The 13,163-nt window shown below is 49.3% G+C and overlaps 1 protein-coding gene across 1 annotated transcript in view; it reads right to left on the bottom strand.

The window, feature by feature from the left end:
• Nucleotides 1-12,936, bottom strand: part of eepd1 (endonuclease/exonuclease/phosphatase family domain containing 1) — a 21,562-nt gene extending 8,626 nt beyond the window's left edge. The window contains exons 1-2 of the mRNA XM_068575755.1: nucleotides 11,620-12,936; nucleotides 109-160 (exon numbers count right to left, since the gene is read on the bottom strand). Of these exons, the coding sequence (XP_068431856.1) occupies nucleotides 109-160; nucleotides 11,620-12,467 (900 nt within the window). The 5' untranslated portion in view covers nucleotides 12,468-12,936. The remainder of the gene's footprint in view (nucleotides 1-108; nucleotides 161-11,619) is intronic.
• Between the last annotated feature and the right edge of the window lie 227 nt (nucleotides 12,937-13,163).

Genomic DNA, 13,163 nt, shown 5'->3' with positions numbered 1-13,163 from the left:
CCAGAGTTTCTGGTGAGTCATCTCATCGACGATGCTGCAGATCAGAGCAGCATCACCTCCAGCAGCAGCGCTGCCAGTGTGACCCGGCAGAGAGCGGCTCCACTTTACCTTCTCAAGAGCCTCGCGCTCCAGCAGGTCCTGCACCGCCAGCAGCTTGACGCTGGGAAGAGAAAGAGAGGATGAGGTTAACGGCCACGTGACAAACGCATCCACGCCGAGCAACTGACACGCACCAACCGTCTGGCTGGCTGAGGCGTCGCCTCCTTGTAAAGTCTCCTTCATACGTGAAGATGACAGACACCCTCCATGCGCAATACAAAATCATATTCAGAAATGGTTTCTCATCAAATGCAGATTTGAGCAGCAGAACTCATTTTCTGCTTGAAAAAACACAAACAGTTGACTCATAATGTGTTTTAAAACACAACATTTTGTGTTGGAGCAGAGTGTCTATGAATATGAGAACGTTAAATTTAATGCTTTTTACGTAATTTATTTATTGTTTTAGGTGTTTCACAAGGTGGGAATGAGAACGGGTTCAAGACCTTTTAGTGTACTGAAATGAGCAAAGATTTGTTTCTAATGTATTAAGAAGTTATTTCCTCTCTCAAAGGATACATAGTCTTACAGCTATTTTAGCTCAAATTATTGTGACTACATATATATTTACAATAATAATTTTTAATCTGCCTTTCGTTACAATTCATTACAATCAAAACCAAAACCCATAAAACTCACAGCTTCTAGGAAATGCAAGGCTTTTTCACAGCAATGAGTGTTCGGCATCAAAGGAGGCGGCTGAAAACGTGGCAATCTTAAAAAGCCTTCCAGCAGGTTTACATATGGAGCCGTGCCTCCACCCCGACACAACGGAGTTAAATATGATATAATGTGCGGCGCTGGGAGCAATAAAAAGAAACGCAGTGACACAGAGTTGAACAGACGCAGTCATGATTCATAGCGCTTAAACCCGGCCGTGTATTCTCCAGTGACAGTCTGATTGTGTTGACACAACAGATCCAAAGTGGCACCGGCCAAACTGGATCCTCAGCGTGATCACAAATGTGTTCTCAGGCCACGTTCAATGTTTTTTTTTAAAGCTGTCAGACAGCTGAATACACTCTCTGTAACCTTTATTAAGGTAGTTTGGATTGGTGTCATAAATCCTATGTGCCAACACATCATGGCGCTGTGACGGAGGGTGCCTTTACAGCTCAATAAACATTTATCTGTGTGCTTTTTTAATGGCTTTCCAGACCAACAGTCGGCACAATGAAAAAGAGCGTGTCTGAGCGGCACCGGTGCTTCTTTGGCTCGGACGAGGAAGTGCTTTGCGATGAAGTGAAGAAAGCATTTCCCGGTTTTTCCATTCGGATTAACGTCTTTTACAAATGGCCGTCTGCACGGCGGGAACGTCTTGAAAAAAAGGAGGGAATCCAATAAGTTTCCCACCATCCTGCTAGTTGACACCTTCAACCTTGCAGAGCTCGATCTCAGCCGTCGGGTACGTCGGAGCTGGAGGAGAAAAAGTGCTGCTGCAGCGACACAGGGCCTTATTCTAATGCACACACTCACACAGCCCAGCCCGCAGTGCCGTATGTTAAACGGCTTCACAACACAATGAAACAAAGTTGGTGGCAATGCGTTGCCCTCATTCACCTATAACCTCCTAATCCGTACAGAAAATCTCATTGCATAACAGTCTTTTCTATTAGTGAAGCCACTGCTGCTGCTGCTGCCACTGCTGCCGCTGCCGCCGGGCATTACAGGAGCTCTGTTACCGCTCCAGACTGACTCACATGCACTTCACTGAGTCACCAGCAGCGTCACATGTAATGCAATCAGTCGGCGATCGCGAGGGAGAACAGAGAGGAGTTACGGCACAAATCCTCTCCAAGGTTGCTCACTTCACGCTGCAACGGCTGCGAAGCTGTGAAGGACAAAGTCGGCCAGGAGGAGAGCAGTCTCTGCACTTATTTAGACTGACCGCCTGTTACGCCGCGTCCACGGAGACCTCCCGATCAAACAATACCCTTCACCTCAAGTTGCCGGTTTTTACAGAAAGTGGAGACAAAGTGCAACGTCCCATCGTTCACTTGAGGACCGTGGCCGTAGACATAGAGGAGGAGGACGGACGATCCCGTTCGAAATCGACATAGCGGGACGGTCGGAATGAGGCAGAGGACAAACCAGACACGCCACCGTTGCTTTTGGTGCACAGATGTAGAAAAAGGACGCCTTCCTGGTCACAACGGAAGTGGAGGGTGGTTGTTGGTCCTGCCACCGTGGGTCAGGAGCAGGGCGCCATCGAGCACCCAGCCAGTGCGATGGGACACATCCGCAGCTTCCATTCACATGGTTTGTATTGACTGAAGCGCTCTATTGATATCGGTGTCACTTCAAGGGCACCGGTATTGGCTGTTTTTGTTGTTGTCGCCACAACAATGAACAATCTCCATTTTCTTTTGACCGAGTCAAATGCAACCTCGGCAAAACGGGTCAAAACGCTCCCACCCCGGTTCTGCGACCGTAGCACACACCGCACGTGCAGACGCAGTCCAGATGGATACGGGAGTCGAGATAGAGAGGCTTTGACTGGAGGTCGAGGTGCAAATCTCTGCATGGAGGGCGGCTAACCGACTGACCGACTCCTGCAACGAACTGAAGGAGCAAACACACCAGAGCTGGTTCGAACGGTGCAAAACACGTCAAAGTGTGAGGAGAGACTATAACCTCTAATCATGAGGCATTTTCAACACTCCAGTTGACCTCGCGCATACAAACAACTGGTGTGTGCCCATGCCCTCTTAGTTAAGCGGATGTACTATTAGTAATGCATCGCGACAAAGAGAAACAGCGATCATTGCATTCTCCCAGGAGTTGGAGTTCACGACAATCAGAACCAGGTGAAGGTTTGTAAATCTTAATCCTCAACACATGCAGTGTGACTGGAGTGAGAATCAATGGGAGCAGCTGCTGATGCATATGCAGCGGGCTGCAGCTCGTCCAGTAGGTGAAGGATAAAGAGGCACGGAGGTGAAAATAGATCCAGTTGAGTGGAAAACTCAGGGCCCATTACCATAATACTAAAGCTGGACAGGGTTATATGTGTACTGCCACAGAGTAGATTTACTGCTGTTGTCATGTGAAAAGGAAACGTCCCACAGAACATTTGTTTGGATTTCGAGGTGTCATACGCCCTCACCATCTACTACCGAGCATGTGTGTATCGTGTAAGTTTAACGTTGAATACATTCAGATCAGATTATTTCCAGTATCCTGAAGCTGTGGTGAAAAGGCCGGAGCCAAAAAAAAAAAAAAAGGTGCAGCTACTCTTCCATTACGTAACAATACCATTGAACCTTTATTTGCAAATGGACGCGCAGTATCAATACTCCTTATTTCAGTTTTCCACCGCCTGCCCCGCCCGACCGAACATTACGCAACACCGAGAGTCGCAGCAGAAACTGCTGCGGCTTTCGTAATCAGCCAGTTCACAGATACTGTTTTCAGAACAAACAGGCCTGTAGTCACAGGGACAATGCCTCGTTCCTCTCCTGGAGGTGTGATCACTCCGCACAATGAAAACGGGAGATCCTGATCCTCCCGGTTCCACTGGCCAGGATTCAAATCCCCAGCACACCCTGAGTGGACCTTTCTCTTCAGCCATGTCACGAGGCCCTGAAGGGAAACCGCTGAGTCTGTAAGTGCTTTGATTGTACTTCCAGGCCTTTAGAGGCCATAAAAAAATGTGCTGTGTCCATAGGAGATAGTCCTGATGCAAACAACGCTCAAGAAAGTGTAGGCGCAAAAACACAAACACAGCTTGCAGAAACACTCGGCAACATGGAAGCCTAATCCATCAGTGTCACCGTGACGAGGCGGCGGAGGCGAGGCGGCGGATCTCCGCGCCTCATCGACACAAACACAGACGCGCCGGGGCAAAACACAGCGTCTGCGTCGGTATTTGTCAGATAAAAAAGGCAAATGTGAGCACAGACGCAAGGTCGCGTGAGGAGTGTTGAGCGGCAGCGGCGACCTCGCTCACAAGTGAAGCCTCTCAGGAGTCTCTCGCCCCGAATGAGGAGAGAGCTCCAGAGCTGCCGTTCACACCGCATTTCGGAGAGCACGGCGCCTGAAGGGTTGCTGAGCAATTTCAGTTGATCAATATCTGTGTGAATACAGTAATCTCTCGTGCCTGTGTAAGGCATCTTGTCTTCCAATCCCGCTGATGAAAGTGGAGCGGTGTTTGTCTCACTGGTGGCGATAGCGAGTCCGTTTGATTTGCTGCTGCAGGACACGAACAAGCCCTAATCAGCTGTTTTCGAGCAAAACAAATGGGGGTATGGGGAGCACTGCGTTGGCCCGAGAACGACTCCCGGCTGGCAGGGCCGGCCGGGCTGTGCCCCTAACTCACCGTCCAACCACAATAAAATGCTGCGGCAATGGAAATTTCCACACGAGCACCCGGCACCCTGCGTCAGCTCAGCCCTCCCTCGCAGCAGCACCCTTCATCCTCGTGACCTCACAACCCACGCTGGCCTCAATCTCCCTGGATTCCTTCAGCGAATAAGGTCGTCTCCCCGCGAAATCAACGAGCCGTTCACGCACGTCACAGCAAATGTGAACACCCGGCGTGTTTACGTGCGGGTCTCCGGTCGTGCCGGATTAAAAGACGCTGTGTGACGCTGCTGCCAAACTCTGTGCCCGCCTGTCTCATAATCCGGGCCTAATATACCGACGGCAGATGTTGGGTGCATCATCTCGACAGCTGCCGGGCTCGCGTACTTTGCGGTGGACAGATTTGGAAGTGGGGATGTGTACAGTCGCTCGCTAAGCCCGGGAGCGGCTCTGCGGCGGGAGAAAATGCATTTTGTGTTATGAAAGAATGCAAAATGCACTTTGTGGAGAATAATTTGCTCAAGACTAGTTTCAAATGAGTTGCTACCTCGCTGTAACCACACAAAGCAAGTCACATAATAATAATAATAATAAGTTTAGTTTCAATAATTTCATACAGACTACGTATGTAGCTTGAAGTGCACTTAAATAAAAACATAACATTCATTTTACAGAGCAGGCTTTTTGCAAAGTGCAATTAAAAACTCGATGAATAAAAACTGGATAACATCGTATTTGATAATTGATTTAAAATGATGAATAAATAAAAATGTGTCGCTAAAAGTGTTTATGTAAATACATTAAACATCATTTGGAAGACTGATATAGGAGTCTGAAGGACCGCATGAAGTGCACTTTGTCTCCTTTAACCTCGTCTCCCATCTCGGCTCCTTCACATGGACGGAGGAAGGAAAACCATTAAGACCTACTTTTATAAATAGGAGCTATTCAAGTGTTCGTACTGGGAAATTGATTTACCGGAAAGGGAAACCGGCTGATTTTTCCCATCATGTGCCGGGACACCATAATGAAATGCTGTGTGTGAAAAGCGGCCGTTATCTCAGTTTGTAGTTCTGAACCGATCAGCTCAACAAGGAGCAGGAGCACATCTGATTAGAGTAATGTGGTTAAGAAAAAAAAGGAGCGACGACAGCAGCCGCCGTCTATACGCCCGTCACTCAAAAGGCCGGGAATATCGCCGGCCACTCATTCTCGTAGGATTGGCCTTCGTGGCTCCGGCGCCAACGCGGTGGCTGTCGACGTGAACGGCAGGACGGTACGATCGTCAACGCCTCGTTCAACCTGCATGTCAGTCAATGTGGTTGATTCGGTTTGGTGCTCATGTTTATTAATTTGATTGGCTGCATTTGGTCAAAATCATAACCGATCTGTCGGACACACGTCTGAGTTGTGGTAAAGAAAATGAAACCGAACAGAAACTTATGGAAAGCACCGCTTCGGTTGACACAATGAGGATGTAGGCCTCCGTCTGGTGTCTTTTTCCTTTTTTTCCCTTCTGACCTGCAGCTCACTACAGCTTTTAGCAGCAGCTCTCCACTTCAGGTGTGATGTCAGCCACCCATCCACCACCATCATCACCATGAGCCCCGTCAGTGAGGTCAGGGGTCGCCGACGGACACCGCTGAAAACAAACCCTGTGAGAAAGGAAAAAGGACAACAACCTGGAGTAACCCCGTGGCTTTAAAGTTCAGCTTGTTGAAGTCAGGAAACGGACGCTGACCTAAGCAGAGTTCCCCTTGTGTCACGTTGACGACACATCAGTTGCGCACACGGTAATGTCATTGACGTGTCGTCACAAGGCTTCACATTTTTGATAAATGTTGTATTTAGATATTGCCAACTTCCTTTTAGCAAGACATTGCACCCGTTATTAATTTACTCACTGCAATTTCTTTTCTTTTTTTTTTTTACTTTCCAAATAACTAATGAACCTGCCAAGACTTCCATTTCTTTAAAAAGGTTTTACATGAATCATTTCAGGAGCTTGTCTCCGAGTACGACACAGAGCTTGACCCCGTGCATTAGCTGTGGTGGCGAAGAGCGGAGGCGGCTTGCTGGCCACCAACGACACACCGACCAAGCAGCCAGCGCACATTAGCTGTACAGCTAGCAACGAATGCTACGATTGTCTTTTTTTTCCCCAGCTCAGCCTGTTTTTGTTATCTCTCCATCGTTCCTCTCCTCTCTGTATGTTTATGAAGCAGATTCATAAAGCCCCAGGATGAAATGGGAATTATTCCTCCACTGACTCCAGGATTCACTTCTCCTTTTGTCTGCGCACGCAGAAAAGCTCACTTATTAAGATGAAGTATTTGACACTAGTGGAAGTATTTATCGACGAGGAAATACTTTATCCAACCGGCCAGTCAGTACCTCCGATCTGAGACGCTTCAGCCAGTCGTAGATAACGCTCAGCGAGCTTTTCATCCTGCAGACACACTGGTACCTCACTTTAAGATGTTGTGCACAGTCACTGCAGCAAAGAAAGTTCCAGCACATAAAACCACAAATCTGTTCCCTTTTTACAGTTATGTTTCCGTACAGATACGACAAAAATATACGAGATAGATAGAAGAGGCGTTAAAGCGATTTTGGGATGAGTGTGTCTTTTTTACTTTTAGACAGAGGAATGCTAGTTTCCTCCTAGTCTTTGTGCTAAGCTAAGCTAAGCTAACCTTGTCCTGACTCTGTACTTAAACAGATGTTCTCATCTGCCTCAAGATGTGTAACGGTTGCTTTTACTTTGCCTTTACGGAACATCAGTGAACCGCACGCTCACGACACCGGCCTGGCTCGTCCACAAGAACTCACACGAAAAAGGAAATAAAAGAGATGACAAAAGACCTAATATCAAAGAGCCCATGTTCTTTGGACAAATCCCTTTCTCACTGCCGTCCTTGTAACTCAATTTCAGGTTTTTTAGTACTTCCTGTGTGCTGCCAGGTAGGTGGGACGCTGCGCTGGATGAATAGAAGCTGTCACACAGTGTGGTCGTCCTCCACTGCAGCCCCGCTCTGCGATTTGGACAGAGAGGATGGATGTTGCATAAAACGCTTGCTTCATGCCGCTTGGCAGACACACTAGACACCGCGTTTCAAAACTGAGGCGGACACATTTTGCCTCTGTGACGCAACGGAACAACCACAAACTAATGCAGCTAAAAAGGAACAGAAATGGCCTCCCGCATAAGCCGTCACGCGGGACGAGGCGATCCCTGGAGCGGACTTGACAGCAGCACGGCTTTTCACCAGCGCGGCCACACTGCCTGTGAATCCAGCGAGTCCCTGTCGGCTCACGTCTGCACCTTGATCCACGTTAGCCCGGCTGTGAGGAGCTGGCGGCGGCTCTTTCACTTCCCCCCCCCCTCCAGCGCGGCGTGTGAGGCTGACTGAAGGCTGGCTGATTACTCACATCAGCAGGCTTGTGGTGCGGCTGAGCGCAGCGTGCCGCGTAACCTTTGGAAAGAGGGAGTTCATTGAACTCGAGTAGCTCTCCGCTTGTGCCTGGAGGAAAGCCAGGAAGTGTGTAAACTCCGCCTGGATCTTGTGACTGCTCACTGCGCAAACACACCGAATCCCCACGACAGCCTCCTCCTCCTCCTCCTCCCCCGAGTCCATAACAATGATCCCGACAATATCGCCGGTAGGGTTGCAACACATGGCGCGGGGGGAAACACAGGAAGTAAGAGGCATGAGCGAGGGGGAAGTGGTGGAGATTTACGAAAGGATGGGTGGGTTTGGAGGAACATCGAAGCGCAGGGAGATGTGGGGGAAGATATAAGATGGTGCCAAAAAGGTACAGACAGTTCTTTAAAAACAAAAAAAAAAAAAGGAAAAATAAAAAACACAACACACTCCTTGGTCAAACAGATTAGTCATGTGAGGCGCCAGGCTTCACCCAGTGTGTGCTGGGTCCACACCCAGTTTATGGAAGGCTTAATAATTACAGAAGATTGCAATCATCTGAAATGAAGGAAACAATACCACACCTTCTTTGCAGTAAATTAAACAATTTCTTTTGCGACCATTTTATGGTCTTCGGTCTGAAGCTGGACAGTGTGTCCTAGACAGAGGAGAGCAGCTCTGTCTAGGACACACTGTGCTGTGCAAAGACTACCGACTCCAGTGTACGTTATAGTTAATAGCGCGCTACTTCACGTTTAAATGGCATTAATAATGTAACTGTGCTGACAGTGTTTACGCACAGTGTGTAGTATCAGCCGGTCAGAAGTCAATAACATGGTTTTTCTATTGGGTTTTCTAGTTTGCTTCCCTTTCATAATCCGTCTCTTTCATTCAGGCGTCGTGGAGATCTTTAGCGGTTCTGTGGTAGTTTGTAAAGGTTAAGTTAGTGCTTCATTTTGACCCAAACCATGATCTTTTCTAACCCTAATGTAGTTTTGTTGCCTGAACCTAAATTGTTTCCATGCTGGTAGCTTGTAATTTAACGCGAGGCGATAAGAGGTCGAGGTCGTTGCACGTCGGCGGTCAGTCTGAGGCCGCCTCCAGCAGACAGAAAGTAGGATTTTGGTGAAATGAAACTAGAGTCTGAGACCATCGACACTGCAGTCTCCTCTGTTGCAGGAGCATCATTTTGCCGAAGGCACAAAGTCCTCGGTGTGCTTGAAAGAAAGTGCTCGTCTTTGCATTTTTTGCAACGCTCAACAAACAAATGATGCGTCAATCATGTCCACCAAAGAGGAGATGTGGAAGCAGACGGAGTTTCAATGACTCTCTTCATTCTGTCGAGTACAACCAAGTGCAGCGCTGTGACTGCGTTTGAGAGGAGACTGCATTACTTCTAGTGGCGACACTACTCCGGCTTTTCACGATCCCGAAAAAATGAGTTGAAAACGCTGATGAAGCCGTTTCCGGTTGATAAACTCCGGGTTGCATTTTAGTGTGTACGGATAGAAACGGAGACCTTTGAAAACGATTGCGCGGACACCAAAGTTTACCTCTCGATCCAGACTCATCAGGCGTGGCTCGTCCTTCCCTGATTGGTCACGCCCCCGCCATATGATCCTTTTCAGGAATTAAAAAAACACGTCATTCAGGCTGTAAGAAATCTCCGATCTTACTTTTTCGCCGTTGCTGCCCTGAAGTTTTTCCTGCAACTAAACGGCCTATTGTCTCCTTCCTGTTCACGCCTGCAGGAATATGCGTTTTAACATGAATAGTCATGTGATATGCGTGACAGTGCGGATGAAGATCCTTTCTGAAATGCCACTGAAACACTTCTCTGGATAGAGATTGCTTCAAAACAAAAACGCGGTGTGGATGTAGTTGTTCATGTGAGAAGAGAAAAGAAGTAGTGTAAAAAGAAAGCTTGAAGGACAAGTGTACACACACACACACACAAAAAAGGTTGCACATGGCACCGTCGTGCTCGGGTTATGGTTGCCATTTCCATTAAAAAGAAGAAGAAAGGGAGAACTGTACGAATGAAGTCAAACAGACACTCGGACATCTTTCTCTCATCGTTTTCAGCCTCTAGCTCAGATGCCTTTTCAGCATCAGAAACGTTTAATTGCCACGTAAGTTAGTACAAACCAGGAATTTGTCCTGGCGGAAGGTGAATCATAACACAACAACTTTTATGCAATATCTCCAAGAACTATGATTAAAAAAAAAATAGGCCGAAAAGCATTGAGATAAACCCATCGCTCTGGTGACGCTTCCACAGTCAAAAGCTTCATCGCAGCCAGCGTTTGAGAACAGCCAGGATGTTTGGCCCAGATATGGAGCCCATGACAGTTCAGCTTATCAGGAAGATTGTATGAAAAGGAAAAAGATTTCGACGAGGTCTACCTGGTGTGTTAAACCTTTGAAGGAACAGCGAACAAACAAACCGCTGCAGGTGAGTCAACACGAGTCTTTCGTCGTTTTAAAAGACGTCTGCGTGTTTTCCTTTGAGCGCCGCGGCGTCAGATTTCCAAACAGGGTTTGGCACGGCGGCTTCTCCGTACCACAGAGGACAGAACGTTTGTATTGTGGGACGCATCACATGCCGGCTGCATCGCACAGGGTCCTCATCTTACAACAATGTGCTGCGTGATTGCCCCGTCACTCCTGAGCCGGCAGGTCAGGGCTCCCCACCCAGAGGAGGACACTGCGCAGCTGCAGGCCCGTCGAACATCTGGCCACGACCTCCCTCGAGACGCGAGCGTCACCAACGAGGCATGATTGAAGAACGCGGCGGCCACGCGAGCGGTCGCGTGCAGCGAACAAAATGTGTATCTTGTATATCGTATCATGCCGGGCAATCCCAGGACGGAGCCGACAGAGCTCTGGGACAACGCGAGCCGAGCAGCTTGTCGTCCAGCAAATACGCGTCGAATCACACTGAATTAAGTCTCGTTATTTATTGATTGCGGAACACAACACTGAACCGCGTGCTCTCCGGGGTTGTCAGGGCAGATTAACCTGGATTAACAGAGGCTTGTTTTCCTGCTATCTGCCTAGAGGTTGCACTTTGGGCAAAGGAACACGGTCACCTGAAGTGGTCTTTAACAGATCGAGGCTCTCTCTCTAGAGGCGTTTCTTCACTCATTTGGGCTGTGAATCACAGAATCAGAGATGTTGCGTCAGCAGAAACGCTTGTCCCTGTTTTAATGCTTTAGGGGCGTAGGACTGTTGCCTCGTGGAGAGATTGTATTATGAATGCAAAAAGTTGTTCTGTAATATCCATGTGCCACATTTTCTTTCTTTGTGTGTATTTGTTGAGGTTATACAGGCTTTACACACTGCTGCAGACTTTATTCTTGTCACGCAGATGGTTTAATAACTAATATGTATTTATTGTGTGTATTTGTAAAAAAAAAAGTATCACATTTTGTAAAAATATTTTAACTGTTTGTATAGATTTTTTTTAACAACTTACATTTATTGAATTTTCAAGTTTTTACATTTTTCAAAAAGGGTTGATGTTTTATATACACTGCAAAGTTTGTGTGTGTTAACAAAACAAACTGACTCGCAGTGAAGCTTGTTTTGAAATCTGATATCGTAGCAAAGGAACAGCATCATTCGTGACTGAAACGCACCAAAAACGTCTCTGATGGCACCATGTTAAAGACGGCGAGGGCAACATGTTTTGGAAGACTTTAAAGACCTAAAAGGATCAACTCACTTTTGCCATCTGGCACTAAACGCTTATTGATTGGTTTAGTGCACGAGCACTGGATGCTGTACTCACTCGTTCTCCAGCAGGGTCATGCACACCACCTCCTTGACCCCCGGGTTGTTGGCCTTGTCGCAGGAGCAGCCCTGCAGGCTCCAGGTGGCCAGACGCACCACGGGCTTCCCGTCGCGCAGGCCGGCTGGAGGCTCCACGTTGGGCCGCACGGAGACGATCTGCGTCGGTCCCCCTGGCGGGAGGTCCAGGTCGTCGCTGCGGAGACTGAACGAGGTCGGGCTCGAGTGGGACTTGGTGGTGCAGGTCAGCCCTCCGTTGGTGTTGGTGGACGGCGCCCTGGAGCGCTCCACGAACACCTGGAAGCGGATTTTGTCCAGCAGGGAGCTGTTGATGTGGTTGACCCTCACCAGGTCTTCGATGCTTTTGAAGGCGCCGTGTTCCGCCCGGTAGGCCACGATGTTCTTGGCGATCTTCTCCGTGATGCCTCGGATGCTCATGAGCTGCGCCGGGGTGGCGGTGTTAATGTTCATCCCGGTGCACGACTGGTGCTCCAGGTCTTTGCGCAGCGACGACGGGGAATGCTGGGACGAGCTGGTCCTGCTGGAGACGCATATTTCCAGTTTGATCACCTCCAGCTTGGTGGCCCCGATCCCGCTCACCAGAGCCAGGTCCTCCACCTTCTTGAACCCGCCGATGCAGTCCCGGTACTCCACAATGTTCTGCGCAACAGTGCGGTTGACTCCCGGCAGAGTCATGAGTTCCTCCTCCGTGGCCGTGTTGATGTTCAGCCGCTCCTGGTTCACCAGGATGTGGCCGAAGTTACACGCGGCGCTGAATTTGCGCTTGCCGCAGCTGAAGTCCGTGGGGTCCCTGGGGATGGAGCGGTGGCAGCCCAGACTCCCACCCATGGCTCCGGCAGGTCACCGGGGCTCGGATCGGTGCAGCGGACGGTGTGGTGAGGGGGTGGGGGGAGCACACGGAGGGCCAGCGAGTGAGAACCGGCTGAAACCACAACAACATTCACGGGAGGCGACTGTCAGAGATGAAGCCGCACATCCGCACAGGCAGACCGTATTCCTCCCATCATCACGAAGCGCTCCATTAAACATTACATTGGTCATACGCACCACACAGCAGTTGTCCTCAGTCCTGGCTACATGCCGCACGGAGACACACACACACACACACACACACACACCGGCCGGTTCAGCGCCTCCACCGCGTGCAGCTGAACGCCTGCCCGCGGGTCCTCTGAGGGAGGGCGAGGAGTGCGATATTTAGGTCGCTCTGTAAACTTTGCCCTCCAACAGGCCGCTGGGTGATTGGCCACAGGTCGGCCCGCACACACGCTCCTCTGACAGCGAGCCGCCAGCGCTCACATCGATACAAACCATTGCGCCCGACGCGCGTCAAGCCACGCAGCGGCAGACAGGCACGTGCAGGAAGTCTCGGTATTAGTCTTCAAAGTAAAAGCCTCGGTGAGACGGGGAGGGACGAGGACCCGTTTCATGCGTTTGTAACGGACGCAGACGTGAGGCAAATGGAGGAAGATGTGACATTGAACGCCAGACAGGTTTGGTCTGGCCGTAAATTACGGGAGCCGA

This window comes from Clinocottus analis, unplaced genomic scaffold (genome assembly GCF_023055335.1).
Source record: "Clinocottus analis isolate CAN_PGR_092001 unplaced genomic scaffold, fCliAna1.0.p SCAF_14, whole genome shotgun sequence".
In the NCBI taxonomy this organism is placed as follows: domain Eukaryota; kingdom Metazoa; phylum Chordata; class Actinopteri; order Perciformes; family Cottidae; genus Clinocottus; species Clinocottus analis.
This window is presented reverse-complemented; position numbering and strand designations above follow the sequence as displayed.